Source organism: Primulina tabacum, chromosome 18, assembly GCF_025594145.1.
Source record: "Primulina tabacum isolate GXHZ01 chromosome 18, ASM2559414v2, whole genome shotgun sequence".
Taxonomy (NCBI): domain Eukaryota; kingdom Viridiplantae; phylum Streptophyta; class Magnoliopsida; order Lamiales; family Gesneriaceae; genus Primulina; species Primulina tabacum.
Genome location: NC_134567.1, coordinates 24,440,949 through 24,459,682, shown reverse-complemented (window position 1 = coordinate 24,459,682; position 18,734 = coordinate 24,440,949). Strand labels below are relative to the sequence as shown.

At 32.9% G+C, this 18,734-nt stretch overlaps 1 protein-coding gene and 1 pseudogene across 1 annotated transcript; both read left to right on the top strand.

Moving 5' to 3' along the window:
- The first annotated feature begins 1,852 nt into the window (after nt 1-1,852).
- LOC142533568 (5'-deoxynucleotidase hdd1) lies at nt 1,853-5,659 on the top strand. The gene is made up of 8 exons (XM_075640390.1): nt 1,853-2,219; nt 3,170-3,294; nt 3,958-3,995; nt 4,533-4,643; nt 4,731-4,810; nt 5,032-5,068; nt 5,191-5,232; nt 5,330-5,659. Exons 1-8 carry the CDS (start codon nt 1,929-1,931, stop codon nt 5,413-5,415), a joined length of 810 nt encoding a protein of 269 aa, XP_075496505.1. The 5' UTR covers nt 1,853-1,928; the 3' UTR covers nt 5,416-5,659.
- Nucleotides 5,660-13,325: 7,666 nt separating this feature from the next.
- Nucleotides 13,326-18,141, top strand: LOC142532532 (proline-rich receptor-like protein kinase PERK8; annotated as a pseudogene).
- The last annotated feature ends 593 nt before the right edge of the window (nt 18,142-18,734 follow it).

The window sequence follows — 18,734 nt, the reverse complement described above, 5'->3', positions numbered from 1 at the left end:
ATAGTATACATAGGGACAAAACTATCTTGATGTTTCTTGTTAATTTTATGATAAAATATATACTTTAAGAATATTATTTTTCATCAACCATTTTTTATACATTAATCAATTCCATTTTTTTTTTGTATATATAAAACGTCATACTAAATGGAACAATTATGTATTATTCATTTGGAGCACATAAAATACAAAATTTCAAAATCTTGAAATGGATTCTTGAAAAAAAAAGGTTAAATAATTCGTAAAAATTCAATATTATACATAATAATATTTACTAATTATGTAATCATATACCTTGCAATGAATACTGATATTTACTAATTATGTAACCCTATATCTTGTAGACAATTTTTTAAAAAGAAAACCTAAATAATACGTAAAAATAGATATTATACATAATAATATTTACTAGTTATGTCATCATATACCTTGCAATAAATTCTAATAATTACGTAATCTTTCGCAATAAATGTCTTTTCAATCTTAGATTGACATATGTTAGAAGATGGCAAGGGAATAAAAATAAATTTTTATTAAAATTTAAGAATAAAGGTGTTTTTTTGTATATGTAACATATATTTTTTCCCATAAATAAAAGAGTTTAATTATATATGTGTTCACAACCAAAAAAATCCAAAATTGTACAAAAAATATATCATTATAAATTATTGTAAAAATATCCTTGGTTTACAATCACATTATATATATACACACACACACATACATACATACATATATATATGTATATATAATTGGTTTAATAATTTTTCTCAGGAAAAAAATCAGTTAATTCAAATTTTTTTCACCTATTTATAATATATTGATTGATTTTTTTTAAAAAAAAATATTTAATTAACATATTTCATCTAAACAAGAAATATACAGTAAATTATAAAGAAATATTAAAAATCATATGTTAAAAAATATATCAAAATTGCGTAATACTTTGAAGGTCATATATTATCTTCATATATCAAAAGAGTCGTCAAATGATAATTTTGTCAGTTTACATTATTGTAGTTAAAAATATTTAGAGTGTAAATATTCATTACTCATATATATATATATATATACATAAATATAAATATATATATTATTTTAAATTTTATTATTAAAACATTTGGAAATATATATATATATATATATATATGAAAAAACTAGTTTACAGAAACACAATATGCACACAAACAAACATACATTCATCCAATAAAGGGTATAATAAATAATAAAAACTAGCTATTCTGCGCGTGTGTGTACAATCTTTTTTATCATTATCGATAGACTAAAATAAAATTTGACAAATTATGGAGGGACTAAATTAATATTTGAATTGTTGAAATAAAAAAAATAAAAATAAAAATAAAAGTGTGGGTTGAAAAAAAAAACAATAAACAAAAGTGTAATATTAGTATCACATAAAGATAAAATTGGAAGAAAAAATGAGTGTCCTTCTTTTTTTTTTTTTTTGAAATGAATTGGTGTCCTTCTTAGATAGTTACTATCATATATTCAACTTTAATAAAATAGAATAGATGTCAACAATGGGGCAGCTTGGACGGTAGAGTACAGTGAGCCGCTACCAAATGCATGTTCAATATCTCCTCGTTTCAATTTTGAGTCTCTCACAAGGAGCATACGAAAAATAGTGGTTGCGATTTTAAAATTTTAAAAAAAATAAATAAAGGTATAATAAATTGCTCAAAAAAAATAAAATAAAGAGTATAATAAAGTATAATTATAATTAATCAATTGGCTTTCTGCCTTTAATTTTTTTTTTTTTTAAACGACGCTTTCTATTTACTGGAGTAAATCTTTTTTTAAACGCTATTTAGTATTTATTGGAAATTTCATAGAGCCGAAAAACCAGAGAACAGAAACTAAAAATAAAAATATTTCTGCAGTTGTGCTCGAAGCATAGCACAAGAACAATGGCATCAGCAACACCCAAAGCAAATCCATATTCCCCTACTCACCCGCAGTTCTTTCCGCTCCAAAATTTTAATTTTTCCTGCAACTTCCCGATCAAAATCCAATTTTTCTCAGACCCGTCGAGTTTAAGGCTCGTGTCTGTTCATTCTCACAATCCCCAACTCGATTCCATCAAAATGGATCATCCTGCATCTGGGTCCGGATCGGGCTCCGAAAGAGACACCCATTTGCATGAAGTTGCCTCGCCTTCTTCTGCCATTGATTTCTTGACATTGTGCCATCGTTTGAAGGCATGTGTGCATGTCTAATGTTGCATGTTCTCGAGACCTTTGCATTAATGAATCTTGTGGTAGTCTGTGTGATGCCAAGATGCGGTTGATTTGTTCAGTGTTTGCTTCAATTTTATTTATTTTTTGAATATGATGGGTTAGAACATTTTGAATTTGAAAAGTGTTTTGTGGATTGCTTGCATTGTTTTTTTTTTGTTGAATTCATATATTTTTCCTTTCTAGTTCGGTGATGAGATTCAATTAGGTGGTTTGATTGATTGATTGATTGATTGATTTTTAAGCTTATTGTTTTGAATCATGAGGCATTTATCTGATATTCTTTCCTAGAAGAAAGACTGAATGAAAGGGCAAAGCTTAGAAGATCCGTCCTGTTCGTGAGAAATAAGTAAACATGTTATCAGATATCTGCATAAACACTACGTAAACCATGCTAGCTGTAGTTACCTTAGGGGATGGATTCTCAAAATAAATAGTTAAATCGGTTCCATTTGTGTGATGTACATGGACAGTATCCATTAGTAAAATGTGGGGGATCGGCATGGTTCTTTCGTTTGTGTACAAGTTTCCCTTCAATTCGAGATGATTTGAGCTGAGGTAACTGTAGGATCATACACAGAACTGCAAGAAAATGTGATGGAGTTTTCAATTCTTTGCTACAATGAATGGCTCTTTCGACTCTATTAAGTTTCCATTTTTCCTCAAGTGTGCACAGAAGTATCAATAAAGAGTTCCGTTTGCATTATTTTTTTGGGCAATCTTGTCAATAAATTATAAATATATATCAGGTGTACATATAAGGTAGGACTCAATATTGAAGTTACTTGACAGGGAAAAGTAAAGAGGAAAAGATGGAAAAGAATAAAATGGAAGACAAGATACTTGCTGCTTCTTTGTTGGTTTACTCATTTATATTTTGGAAACTAACACATTTTGATGCTCTCTCTCTACAGTCTACGAAACGAAAAGGATGGATTAATCATGGTATAAGGGGCCCCGAATCTATCGCCGATCATATGTATCGCATGGCATTGATGGCTTTGATCGTTGATGACCTTCCTGGCGTTAACAGGGAAAGGTTGTCTTTAATTGTTTCTTGTAATATTTTTTCTCCTTTCCGGTCTTTAGTAGCTATGCTAGTTACTATAATGGGTGGTAAGTAGTGCATTTTTGTGTTGGGAGTCCCATATTGGGTTGAGGGGATAATCTTATTGTAAAAAGATAACTCAATCAACCAGCTTCGTAGAACTTGAAGGAAAATTCTGTATCAGAGAAAAAACTAATCCAGCAATGAAGAACAGAAAACATACACGTCAACCAATTCTCTCACTCTTGATTTCCAAATCCTCTTGAAGCTGTTTATTCAGAGATTTCTTCCTGTGCATGCTTCATGTGTGATTTTCTTCAACTCCAAAACACCTTGGCCTCCACATTTTGTGTGACAAACCCTTGGGTCTTGGATTCGCGCTAGCTGGGCCATTCACCATATGAGTCCAATCTAATGGCTCAAGTGTCACACCATCACACGAGGAAGAATTGTGGGAAACATCCACACAACATATCTTGGGGTTCGTTGGTCACGAGCTTGTTAAATTTATTCTTATTATTTTGGCACGAAGAAGGTGAAGTCATAGAGTCTTGTTTTTCCTTTGAACTACACTGGACCTAATACTGTTTATTTTTTGCTTATTGCACCTATGAATATAATTTTATTGAAAGTGCTGTTTATGAATGCATCCAGGTGTATCAAGATAGCAATCATTCACGACATTGCAGAAGGTGATTTCGTGATTCAGCTTTATTTTTGCGCATTGATTATTAATGTTTTACAGTAGCAAATAGTATCAGTACCTTCTTCATTTCTCAAAAGTATAACCTACTCACTTTGTATCCGTCCTTCATGCCACCGTCCCTTTTTTTTTTGTATCACAGCACATCAATACGTTTCATTTAATTTGCATCATTTTTGTAATATAATTATGTTCTGTGTTGTTTTTTCTGCTCATTTACATAGTCTTTCCAGTTTTCTGTGTATCAATATCTCAAAACTGTTGCTATTTGTCGGTTTGACGACTTTCTTGAGCATCATTGAGATAGGCTAAGTTAAAATCATCATTTCTGAAAAGAGTTTGTATCTGCTTGGATTGAACTATTTTTCTATAGTATTTATCAATGATTGGCTATAATAAAATGTGATAGGAGAAAAATGTGATGTGTTAATTAATCGGAAAGTTCCATGCATTTAAACTGATTGTCAGTTCACAAGTCCGGTCTTATGACCATTCAAATTGTTGAAATTTTTATTCTATTTTCTAGCTATTGTTGGGGATATAACTCCATCTGATGGTGTGCCGAAGGAAGAAAAAAGTAGACTTGAACAAGCAGCTTTGGACGAGATGTGCATGGTTCTTGGCGGAGGGATGAGAGGTTTGACCGAGGCTTATGAATTATAAAAGATTTAATTATATCTTCCATTCTTTTTTATTGCATCAGCTTTTATGTTTAATTTTGCAGCTGAAGAGATTAAAGAACTATGGCTGGAGTATGAAAACAACTCATCCTTGGAGGCCAATCTTGTTAAAGATTTCGATAAAGTATCTTATTCTTGCATTTTTATACCATAACTGAATTCAAATCCTAAAGCAATATAATACTTGCATGGTTTCTAATTTTAAGGCTCTGATATACATGTACTAAGCAATTTCCTGTTTTTGTCTAATTTAAATTTTACATGAATAGAACGTAGTTTTTAATTTTATACACCTTGGAGAAATATCTATCTGATGTAATTTCATTTCCCTTTATGCATTGTCAGGTAGAAATGATTCTTCAAGCATTAGAGTATGAAACTGGTAAGTGATGGGTCACAAAAATTTGTTTGGTATAGTTATTGGAAGAATATGTTCAGTCTATGAGTTTTAGATCAGATTTCCATATTTGACAGTGAATTTTTCTGTTTGTAATTTTCTCGCAGAGCATGGGAAGGTTTTGGACGAATTTTTTCTGTCGACAGCAGGTAATTCACTTCAAGACCGAAGGTCGATGTGAATCGACCCTCACTTCATTACACTCAATCTCGTAAAGAGTCATACTTGATTGAATATGTCATGCAGGTAAATTTCAAACTGAAATTGGGAAAAATTGGGCAGCAGTGATCACTTCCAGAAGGAATTCAAGATTGGCAAATAGGCCTAACTAATAATGTATTATCCCGGTTCGTTCTTTTTACACAATGACATCAGATCGTTTTTTCTTGTCGCGGGTTCGGGATCGTGTTCGAGTTATGATTCATGTAATCTTGAAAAAAACTTTGTTTTACTAATGTAGTACCAAAATCTGTGTACTCTTTTCCTAGTAAATTAACTCGTGTTGTGTTGATAGTTAGATACATATAATTTGACATATATTCGATCATTCCATTTTAAGTAAAATTTGACCCAATATATTTGATATATTTATAAAGAAAAGAGTACGGTGGTCTTAAATATTATCAGACAAGATTTTCTCGTTAAAAACATCCACGACATGATATTTATTGAATACTAAATTATTGAAATTTTCATGGTTCTGATTTTAAAGGTATTTTAAACACGCGTTTAAGGTTAATCTAATGATTAGTGGCCGAGCCACAGTCCTCGATTTAGCCCGGATGTTTTAATTTTTTTAAAAAAATTTATATAAAAATTTTTGTATAATTTTGAATACATTTGATATTAGTCCGGATAGATCAATTTAAAATATTAAAGGATTTTAGAGTTTAAAATTCTAATCCGGATAAAATCGTATTTCTGGCTCCGTCTGTGGGGACCCGGACGCTAATCATCTTCTTAATCATCTTTGGGATTTAATTATCAACTAAGATAAACAGGGTCTAAAAATTTTTTTTTTTAAAACATAAGTGCGGAACGTAGTGAAATCAAACATATATGTATCTCAGTATAAAAGTACAAGTCCTGTACTACATACATTTATTCAACTAAGGTTTAACAGCTAATATCAAGTATCCAACCCTATCTCTAATCCAAGTTCGGAATCACCACTCTAATCTCGATCTCTCATCATCCTCTTGACCCTGATCTTGTCCCACCTGTTGTCATGCACACATACAAAACAAGACAACAGCCGGATAACTCCGGTGAGAATAAATCCCAGTATAAATAATGTATACATGCAGTTAACTGAATTAACATAAAAGCATGAATTATATCTTATCACATGTAGCATAATCAAACACATGTATCAATACCAGTCTGTAAATAAAACATGAATCGTAATCTACGAAACATAAATCAATACGGATCTGTAAATCAAGTTCTAGTCTCGATATCTAAGACTCGACTCATCTCTCATTCTAATCTAGGGATCCCGATCTAATTTAGACTTTGGTATGCTGTATCGAATGTCTACAATAGACGTCGATCTACATCTAAGCTCATCGATACACCGTAAGTCTAGAGTCTACGCGGTTCTGACAAAGACTCGGCGGTTCTGCCCTAGCTAGGCTGATCTGCCCTAGACTCAACTCTGGCTCTGCTATAATTCAATAGACTAAACATATCAATCTGATAATCTGCAAATATCAATGCAATAAAATAAAGTATGTGATTTTGGGAAACTCAAGTCAAACCTAACTCGAGTTGTGCAATCCCGAATCCACATTTATTTATACCTTTATCTTCACGATCTGATGAAGACGAAGTCTCGTATTCCAATCTGTCCATACCCAGTCTGGCAATGATAATCGCATAAATACAAGATCAGTACATAAATCAATTCAAGACTTGTTCTGATCAATACTCAAATCAATACATACTCTGATCCATATCTGAACAAGGCACAATCTAATTCATATCAACGATATCACGATGCAATCGAAATCATTACTGAATCTCACCAATCTAAATCAACGGATGTTTCGACGGCATAATGATACAGTCTCGATAACCCCGTCAATCTCAACATCACAGAGATACTATCAGAATTCATAATCAGTACCAATACAATTCCTAATCTCTATATCGGTACACTTAAGATCAGTAATAACTCAACTCTGATATCAAATCTCAATCAATTCAACTCTGAAAATCATAACAATTGTATAACAGTCTATTCTTTAATCTAACTTCTATTTTACAATGCCTACTGTAGCAGAAACATCATATCTGATTCATATTCAATTCTGACAATATCATAATTTCAAATCATGTCTAAACGTAACAAAACTTACGTCCAATTGTAGCCTGCGTTGATAGGAACTCAATACCGAAGTCGGATTCAAAATCAGATAGACGAATTTCTCACAAAAGGCGTAAGGATTTTTCACTCTTTCTCTGAAGCTTTCTATACGATTCTTTCTTCGTTTCCTTGAAGAAATCGTGCATATATATATATATATACAACCACGTACATGCAATAAGCCAAGTGGCTCGGTGTGCCTACTGCACGTCTCGCGCTCGGGCGGTCATGAATTTCCGCTCGGGCGCTTGCTCGGCGCTCGGACGGTTAATCTTTACCGCTCGGGCGCGGAAGTTTCTGTCAAGATACTCGGTTGAACATCTCCTGGCGCTCGGGCGGTAATATTCTACCGCTCGGGCGCCAAACATTCTGTCCAACTCATGGTTCATTGGCGCTCGGGCGGTTCTTTTCCACCGCTCGGGCGCGAGATGTTCGGTCCAGCATCTTGGTCAACATCTTGAGATGTTCGGTTCAACATTTTGGCGCCAGATGTTCGGTCCAACATCTTGGCTTATACTGTAACGATGCCCTGCTTCTTCATTTGAGTTCGTATAACCTCAATCATGTCAATTAATCAACGTCTGATTACAGTAATTACATCTCGGGCCTTACACCGTCACTGTCAATGATATACATGGAATACATCTCATTTTTCACATGAGATTATTCACTAAACAACATGAAAAATCATATGTAGTTTATCGTAAGTTATTGGATGTACCTTTCGTATAAACTTTTTTAACACCTTAAAAAGCAAATTAAAAAAACATTAATATCTAATTATTCCTAACTTACGTAAAATCCCATCCAATATTAGAATCAAATTAGGTATGGAACCACATAATTTATCCATCAATAACTCTTTAGTAATAATATATAATTAATATTCATTAGGCCTAGAAGTCTACATGTTTTCGCCTTTTGTTCAATCCTATCATGATTGGTAGGATCCTTCAAATTTATTACATTAGCTTTTGGACAATTAATTTCATGAAATGTAATAAATATATCACGTGGTAGGGAACATAACATTGTCATGGAGGCATTCTTGTATTAATAACGGAATATGTGTAGTGTGATATGGTTTTATAGATCTATATTCGTGAGACGTGTTGATTTAGTTCATACCTGCAATAAAAAATAATAAATTTGACATAAAAATTGATAATTTTTTCATCGTCAAGTCGGATTAGAGATATGTATCACAAAATTGATATTTGAAACAATCTAATAGGAGTTTGTGTGTAAATAAATCATGACTGACATATGTGGTGTGCTGTCGTTGGGTCACCAAATTAATTCTTATTCTTTTAAATAAAAACGAATGTAATGGAGAGCAGAGTCGAATCCACAGGGAACGGGTGATGATTTATTTCGAGTAAAAATGCAAATAAAAAGGGATTTTGGGATGTGAATTTAATAAAATGCTAAACTAAATTTATCTAAGAAAAGAAAACAATAAATTTAAATGACAATCAATCAAATAGAATGAAGCAACGAATTTAATATGAGAAAGATCTGATTCAAGGGAGTTCTACTATTTAATATATCATTGTTCATCGGCTAACAAATAATTTATTCAAGTTGTTCCAAGCAATTAACCTTGGAATTATAGGGATAGCCGCTAAAATTCTTGTGTTTTCCTAAAATAATTGACCGAACCCAGCATCCAGTCAAAACTTATTAATAATTAACTGGGCACGATAGCGTTCCATATTAATTAAAAATAGCATTTTCGTTTTGTGAAAACAGTTAATCCTAAAATCTAACAACCGAGATAGCTGCAATTGATAGATCGAGTTTCGTTGATTTATTTAGATTAAATATGCTATGATAGCACAACACACCTAATTTATGTTACTCGTGTACCAATCATTCATGACAATTACGGATCACTGAATTCATGGTTAGCAGTAGAAAATCCTATATCGAATTAAATTGTCAGATTAATCGATATACAATATTCATAGAATCAAATCATAAATCGACAAATACTTGGAATAACAAGAATATTAAATCCAAGAACAAAACCTCACAGTGATAAATTAAACAGTAAAATCAACCCTTAAATCAGAAATAAAACTTGGCCTAAAGTTGTGGAGAGAATTGGAGAGAAAATCCTTGCCCTTTCTTCTATGCTCTTCACGTGAGATCGGAGAAGAGAGAAAATATATTTTTTTTTAGGATTGTGAGATCTCTTTCTTTTTAATCTTTCTCTTGCCTCCTTCACGTGAATCTCTTTTTTGGATTTTTTGTTGGTTACAAAAATCTTATCTTGCCATTTTAAAATCTAAAAGATATTATGAAACATCTACTAGAATATTGAGTTTTTATGGATTCTCTCTAGGCAGTTGAAGAATAGTCACAAGGCGTGATCATAACTTATCCAAAAACCACTTCTGAATTTTTCTGTTCAAGTCTCCCACTAAGATCATATCGGCAACTTTAATTGTTATATAAAATCACCCTTTTTAGCCCAATTTATCGCATGAACGGAAAACTTCATCCTACAATAAAATTATACAAAAATATGTCAATTAAGTACATTGGAAGTGATAACAATGAGAGATATGACAACAAAAAATACAAACTATTATGAGCCTATCAATATGCTTTTAATTTCTTTTTTTGTACTACTAGTAATAAGTTTATTTATACATATAAAAAATCGAAAGCAAAAAAAAAAAAAAAAAAACTTTTAACACATTCAAAATAAAAAAAATATTAAGTATTTAATTTCAATAATTTATATTTTATATCCCGAAAACCAAATGATTCAATGGGAATAAGCGTGCATAGTGAAAGAGTGAAGCAACATTTTTCATCATTGTTTTATCCGAATGAACTTAGTGGTGTAGTATCCTTTAGTAGTTACATTACATGTGTCTTGCTTAAAACTAAGCAATTCAGAGCGCACAAATTTTGAATCATATTAATTATTTTATATATTTTTATTAATCGTGATTAAAATTAAAAATGATTTATAAATTCCAAAGTATAGATAAACATAAAAAAATATTTTGTGGTTTTCAAAATTTTGAAAAGTAACAAAATGAGACATAGGATCTTGATTGAACACAACATAATAAAATGGAATTAGTTTATAGAATGAAACAAGCTAGCACGTGAAAAAGAATGATATTATTCCGTTCGTATGTTTGGTATCATAAAAAAAGGCAAAAACTTGTGTGAGACGGTCTCACGGGTCGTATTTGTGAGACTGATATCTTATTTGGGTCATCCATGAAAAATTATTACTTTTTATGTTGTGAGTATTATTTTTTATTGTGAATATCGGTATGGTTGACTCGTCTCACATATAAAGATTCGTGAGATCGTCTCACAAGAGACCTACTCCATAAAAAAAATGGATCAAATGGTTTATCCAAATTGATTCAAATGAAGTTTAAGGTTTTTGCCGAGGATTGTTTCGTGAAAGATTAATGTAATTAAGGTTGATTGCGGAAGAAATATACGAGTAGGCATTCCAGTAAGAACATGAAGAATGGAATAAGGTCGAGAATATTTATTTCCTAAATAACCCTTTTTATAGTTGTAGGTAGATTATAACTTTATTAAAGCATGTTTTAAGATAATTTTTATTGGTTCATTACTTAAAAAGATCGAATTTAGATATTGGTTCTTGATAATATAATAATTATGCAGATGGCATGTCAACTTTTCCAATATGGCTCAAGTAATCTTTTAATTCCTTTTTTTTTTTAACCCAAAAGTGAAATTTAGTTTTAGTTATGTTCAAGAATTTTCTTTGAAATATTTTTTAGATTAAAAATAATATTTTTTCACGGATCGGATTGGGTATTATATTAGTCTCACAAAATTGACCCTCGAGATTGTCTCATATGAGTTTTTGTGATTTTTATTGAGTAAGTATCTTGTGAGATAATTTCACGAATTTATATCCGTGAGACGGATCGACTCGGTCCATATCTAAAATAAAAAATAATATTTTTTGGATTAAAATTAATATTTTTTATGGGTTGAGTCGTATAAAATATAAGTCTCACAAAATTGATCATCGAAAATGTATTACATGAATTTTTGTGATTTTTACTTTTTTTTTATGAAGAAAAATATTCCTTGCGCCTACTTAATAAAATTACAATTAATAAAGGGGTCATCGCCTCAATTAAAGGAATAGAAAATTATAATGATGCAAACTGGAATTATTCGTCCAGGATGATATTTAAGAAACAGTCTTCGCAATATTCTTCTTGATTATATATTGCATTAAAATTTTGGATAATACACGAATTATTTTACATATATAAACTTTTTAAAACGAAGACTCACAAGAATTTTAGGAAAGTACAAACAAAAATTTATTTTATTAATAAACGTAAAATGTAAATAATTCTATTTAAAAATACACAAAATCTCCGTGAAACGGTTTTATGGATCAATTTTGTGAGACAAACTCATAAAAATATATTATTTTTTATGCTAAAAATATTACTTTTTATTATAAATATAATAAGATTTGACGTATTTCAAAAATAAATATCTATACTGTCAGACGTACATTTGAAAATATACGTCTTCAAAATGTGCATTGCGGTGCTATTTTTATAATAAAATTAAACAAATGATGCATGTGAGAAAAGTACAAAAATAATGAAATAATGAAATGTTTCAGCCCATGTACGCAAGAAAAGTCATCACAAGCGCACAAATCTTTTCCTTGTTTTAAAAAAAAAATTCAAAGTTAGAATATTTTGTAACATTTTGAAACTAAAATTTTTAAAATTACGTTACAAACAAATTTAAACCTATTTTTAAATTTTAAAAAAAAACCATGAAATTGTAAATTTGACCCGTATTTTGAACTTTTTAGTTTTGCGGCTGAAATCTAGACAATACAACGTTTAATTGCCATATATTATTTTGGTCTTATATCATATGGATTTAATAAATTATCTCTAAGAAGATTTTCTTCCATGTGATAGTTTAATAATAATAAAATTTGTACAAGAGAAATATATTAATTTAATGTATGAATAAATAATAGCGATTAACATCAATAACCAAATGCAACAATATTATATATTTTTTCACCCTGCTTTAAAGTTCCTAAAATTTATAACAAAATTTGGGATAAATTTAATATTTTTTTAAAAAAATGATTTCTTATTTAAAGCTAAAAAGACAATTACTTATGACCAACGTGGTAAAAACTTGACCGGCAACAACATTAATTGTGCATGTAGATCTATTTTATCCATATCGTATATCACATGGTATTTGCATATTATATTTTATTAATATTAAAAAAAGTTAATTCAAATATGTTCCTTTAAGTAATTTTTGTAGGATAACAGTGTTTGGATAAACTATTTATAATATATTGTTATTTTTTCTATGATTTTTAGTTTGTTAATTTTTATTTTTAATCTTTTTTTATTGTTATCTTAAGAATTAGGCAAATATGAAATAAGTCAAATTTGAAAATGTAATTGATGATAAAATATGTGTAGAGCAAGTATATTTTATTTCATACGAGTATCTGGATGACGATGAAAATTGAATATCCCATAGATATGAAAGTAAATATAATAAATGAGTATGAAATGAATGATATGAAATCCAATATAATGTTAAACGGATAACCAATATATCACTACAATGATATTTACAACTGTTATTATATCACGAGATTTTGTAATCAATGTATGGTGATATTTTGACAAATTAAATTTTTGTATTAGATTTTTTATGTTATAATATACAAATATAGATGTATAAGTAGAATCACTATGTGAAATCATATCAGAATTCGACTCATTGAACATGGTCATCCCTAATTTGTATTGAATGCTAGTTTGGTATTTCATTTACGTTTGACAAATGAGACCCTATTTTCTGTGTCTCGACTCTTGTATTCAAAACTTCCAACAAAATAAGAGAAGTTTCCATTTTCGTTTGATAATCAAACCTAGCTGAATATGTAATCTCTAAATTTGCTGATGCAAGCTTTCTTTATATTTTCACATTCAGACAGAGGGGATGACAATTCTTGGTGGGATTTTTAGCATTTGTAGTCTATCCTATTGTCATTTGAAAGCAATGGTCTTCTTGTCTGTAGCATTTGGATTTTACAATATTCCACCAGAAGAAATATTCTGCGCGTGAAATTATTGCTCATTCTTTAATCTTTATTGGGTTACTGGTGTTCTCTGGCTAAACGTTGAATTTGTGGCGGTTATCCTTCACTCGAATGTGTGTTAAATGGTCTGTGTTTTGCCCGTTTTTGTGTTTGATGATTGGGATTTCTTGTTTATCCTCCAAGTGTGATTTGGGAAGCTGGGATTTGAATATTTGAATACTGATTTGTGGGTTCAGTTGAGAGCTGATTCTTGGGGTAAAGATTGAATCTTTTGTATGACTTCCGATGTATTCTGTTCTTGAATATGAAAGAATTGGTTGATTCAATCTCTGATTCCAAGTTATATTGTTTGTGTAGGAATATGATTTAGAATTTGGCTGTAAAATGATTGAATTGGTCAAAGTTTGTTGATGAGATGTCATTTACATCTCCATCACCAAATTCACCAATTGTTGATGCTCCCTCGAATCCGCCACCATTTCAGCTGCCCATTTCTCAGAATTCTGGTAGTGCACCACCGCCTAACATAGTTTCGCCTCCACCGCCTGCAGCCACTCCACCACCGGCCACCGTCGTAAGCCCACCAGAGCCATCCTTGCCACCGCCTCCTCCCATGTCTTCTTCACCACCGACGTCATCTCCTCCACCACCTTCTCAGCCTACACCATCTCCTACCCCACCATCTCAGCCATCTACTCCACCTCCAACAGCGTCTCCACCGCCTAATCCCCCGGCTTCCTCACCACCTCCTCCTACTCCACCGTCTGATCCTCCAATTTCACCACCTCCCCCTTCAACTAATCCACCACCAGCCCCTGAAAGTCCACCTCCACCAGTAACACTACGCCACCTGAACCTCCAAGCAGTTCCCCCCCTCCTCCTTCTGCTACCCCGCCCGAAACCTCACCTCCACCGCCCCAGACACCTGATAATTCGCCGCCACCACCGTCTCCTATACCACCGGGAGATTCACCTCCACCACCGGCAGATGTGCTTGTACCACCCCAAAGTTCACCTCCACCCCCATCTCGTAGACCTGCGAATTCACCTCCACCGCCACCGAACACTGTGCCACCAGGTCCACCCCGTTCTCCCCCTGCATCTCCACCATCTTCAAAATCTCCTCCAGGAAGATCTCCACCACCTGTAGTAGGACCACCAACACCACCATCTCCCCAGGTTGTGTCACCACCATCCTTGTCACCTCCTTCGACTCCCCTAGTTCCACCAGGTAATACAAATACCAGTAATTTCGATGGCAATTCATCGAATGGTTCACCATCCCCTGGAGGTGGTGGGATAGGCACTGGAGGAACAGTGGCAATTGTTTTAGTAGTTGGTTTTCTATTGCTCGGAGTCCTTGGAGCTACTGCATGCTGTGTGTGGAAGCGAAAGAAAAAGAACTTTGGACAAAATGGTGGTCACATTTTGCCAACTTCAGTTGAACCTTCTACAGAATCAGGTGCTGTCTTTAGCGAGTGCTAATGAGGTTTTCAACATTAACATGTACTCTTTTAAATGTTGCAAATGATTAAAGAAGTGCTCTCATTTGTGACCAGGTTCTGACATGGTGAAGGTGCAAATATCAGGATCCGGTTATGGAAGCGGCTCTGGCAATGGCATCTCTCATTCACCTCGCGAGTCCCGTGGGTTGGGGAATTCAAGGTCATGGTTCACCTACAATGAATTAGTTGAGGCCACTTCTGGGTTTCCCCCTCAGAATCTCTTAGGTGAAGGTGGATTTGGTCCGGTGTACAAAGGAAGACATGTGGATGGTCGAGAAGTAGCAGTTAAGCAGTTAAAGGTTGGTGGAGGGCAGGGAGAGCGAGAATTCAGATCAGAAGTCGAGATAATAAGTCGTATACATCATCGCCATTTGGTTTCACTTGTAGGTTATTGCATTGCAGAGAATAGAAGGCTGCTTGTGTATGAATATGTCCCAAATAATACTCTCTACTTCCACCTTCATGGTAAATTTTATTGCTTAGTGTTTAAGGTAATGTTGGCCAAAAGTGTACTTATGTTTTCATTTCTCCTGTTAGGTCAAGGTAGGCCAGTTATGGATTGGATTACACGTGTGAAGATTGCCATTGGCTCAGCTCGCGGCATTGCCTACCTTCATGAAGACTGTAAGCTATTTATCCACGTTGTTTTCAAATACATCGTTAAATCTATCAGAATTGACCTCCAGATTTGATATTATTTGAGGACTTCCTACTTGGTTATTTGTAACATTTTTCTCTTCTCGTCTTTCATATTTATTGTGCAACTATATATTTATCTTGGTTACTAACAGGATAGAATATTTATGAAATACTAACTCCTAGATGTACTTTGGGAAATGAGAAATTGCTGGGAGCAGAAGTCATTCCCCCCCTTTTTTGGTTGAAATTGTCAAAGTTATACTTTTTTTATGTGTAGTTACGTGATTCTGTTTTTTGAAAGGTCTGTAAAGAAATTGGTGGCAGTTTTACAAACGAATGGTTTCAGAAATTAGAAGTCATTTAGTTATCAAGCTATTGAAAAAATTATGGGCAGTAATCATAATTGGGTGGTTCACCCTGAATCATCATTGGTTTGGTATTTTAATCTTTTATTAACATTTGAATATCTATATCTTTATGCAATTAAAAAGACATTAATTCGTTAAGTGGCTTATCAATCTTCAGGTCACCCCCGTATTATTCATAGAGAGATATCAAGTCATCAAACATCCTTTTAGATAACAATTTTGTAGCACGGGTAAGCCTTATTTACGAAGAACTATAATTTTTTTTATATCTTTCAGACCATCTTTATGATATCTACATTTCAGGTTTCTGATTTTGGACTCGCAAAATTAGCTATGGACGCTAATACACATGTTACAACACGTGTAATGGGAACCTTTGGGTAAGTTGGCATCCATTTAATTGTTCAAAGGAAGCTAAATAGGAGCATCAAAAGATTGTATTACCATATCTTTAATATTTTTCCTCTGGTTGGATTGGTCCAGATACATGGCTCCTGAGTATGCATCCAGTGGCAAGTTGACTGACAAATCCGATGTGTATTCCTTTGGCGTTGTGCTCTTGGAGTTAATTACTGGACGCAAGCCTGTCGATGCATCTCAGCCCTTAGGGGAGGAGAGCATAGTCGAGTGGGTAAGTTAATTAAAGACACTATTCATGAACCCAAGGAACCTTGACCTGTCTAGTCAAATGACTTTCTTTTCACTCTGGCATGTATGACTGAGTAATATGTAAGATCTATCTGGTTGGGGCATTGAGGGCCATCTATCTTGAAGCATTGGGACAGATCCCTCGTCCGACATAATTCTCATCATACAAGTTGCTTGGATATTTCTAAGTTTTGACCTTTTCTTTTTAATTGCTATTCTTAGTTTATGTCACGATTTTTTTGAACTGTAGATAAGTTTCTCATTAAGTTGCTTTGCCTATGATCTTTTGATGTTTTGAGTCAACTTATTATTCATTCGTCGGGCTGTGAGATTCCAAATGTCAATCATTCAAATCAGATTGGTGTGACTTGGTGTGCTAATTGCAACCTGGGCTCAAGTTGCTCTGTGCCATTACACAACTGCATAATTGTTTGCATAAAACAGAAATATAGACATTCAGAAGTTTCACATCTAACATTTATATCTCCCAGGCCCGACCTTTGCTTAGTCATGCGCTTGAGACACAAGAATTTGGGGAGTTGGCAGATCCAAGGCTTGAAGGGCAATATGTCGATAGCGAGATGTTCCGAACAATTGAAGTTGCTGCAGCTTGTGTACGTCATTCATCTGCAAAGAGACCCAAGATGGGACAGGTGACACTTTCTAGGACAAATCATGTTAACTCTAATTACAAAAAAGTGGAACACCCATATATTTCGTCGCACCTCCTACCTTTTATGGATTTTAGAAAAACATTCAATGTCTCTTGTAAAATGCATGCTTTCCCTTGTAGAAGTTGTGTAATCATTTACACCTTTCCGTGGCATTCCAGGTCGTGAGGGCTTTAGACAGTATGGCTACCTCGGATTTGTCAAATGGAATGAGAGTCGGTGAAAGTGAAATATACAACTCGGCTCAACATTCCGAAGAAATTAGATTGTTTCGTAGGATGGCATTCGGTAGTCAAGATTATAGCACAGATTTTTTGTATCAAAATAGCTCCAGTAGTGATGGCAACCAAGTACATAGCCCAAGAAATTGATGCTCAGGATTTCCAAAGTCTTCCTATCAACATGAATAGATTGGTGTAAAACGTAAATGCGATGGCGGGTAGACTGAGGTAGCACTATCTCTTGCTCTGGCTTAGATGGTAGATTGGTGTAAAAGGTAAATGCGATGGCGGCTAGACTGGGAGGTAGCACTATCTCTTGCTCTGACTCAGCTGCATCTATTTTAGATTCGGGTTTTCAGACGTGAGTTAGTTTTTGACGAGTGATCTAATTTTTGGCTCGGTTTTGTATCGTATATATCATGTGCTTTCTATTTGTTGGGGGCAATTCTTTTCTGTAAATAGAAGCACAGTTCTGAATTCAGCAGTATCCATTGGAATAAAGTTTCTTTCATTGTTGTGCAATGGATTGGTGTGGCACTGAAAGACAAGTTATGCATGTGTTGTAAATCAAAATAATAAATCCTAATAATATTAATTAATTCTGATTTATTGCTCAAGTGCTTATTTTTTACTATTAAATATAATAATGTAGATTTTTCTCTACACTGGTCAAAATCTAAATACAATTTGTTTAATGCATTTTCACTTATTAGCATTCAATTTTATTTTATTTTTTCTCAATATAAGATTTGTTTTGTACAGCTATCACTAACTATTTTTAACTTAGCGTTCATCACTCGTGTTGCGGGAACATTATATTTTATTTATGAAATAATATATATTTGTTATATTTTAATTTAATTTGGATGGAGAGTTAAAAATATGAATATAAAAATATTTACAATTATATTGAGTATTAAATAATTTTTATTTGTCGGTCAGTTAATTAGGTAAATCATATTATGTGGATAAGGTTAAATAATTAAATTTAGATTATTTAAAAATAGGCTATATACTTATAATTTCATTAATAATTAATAAATGCATGAGACACATTAATTTATTAGCCATATTAAAAAAAAACCTTGATTAATGTAGATAGCTAAG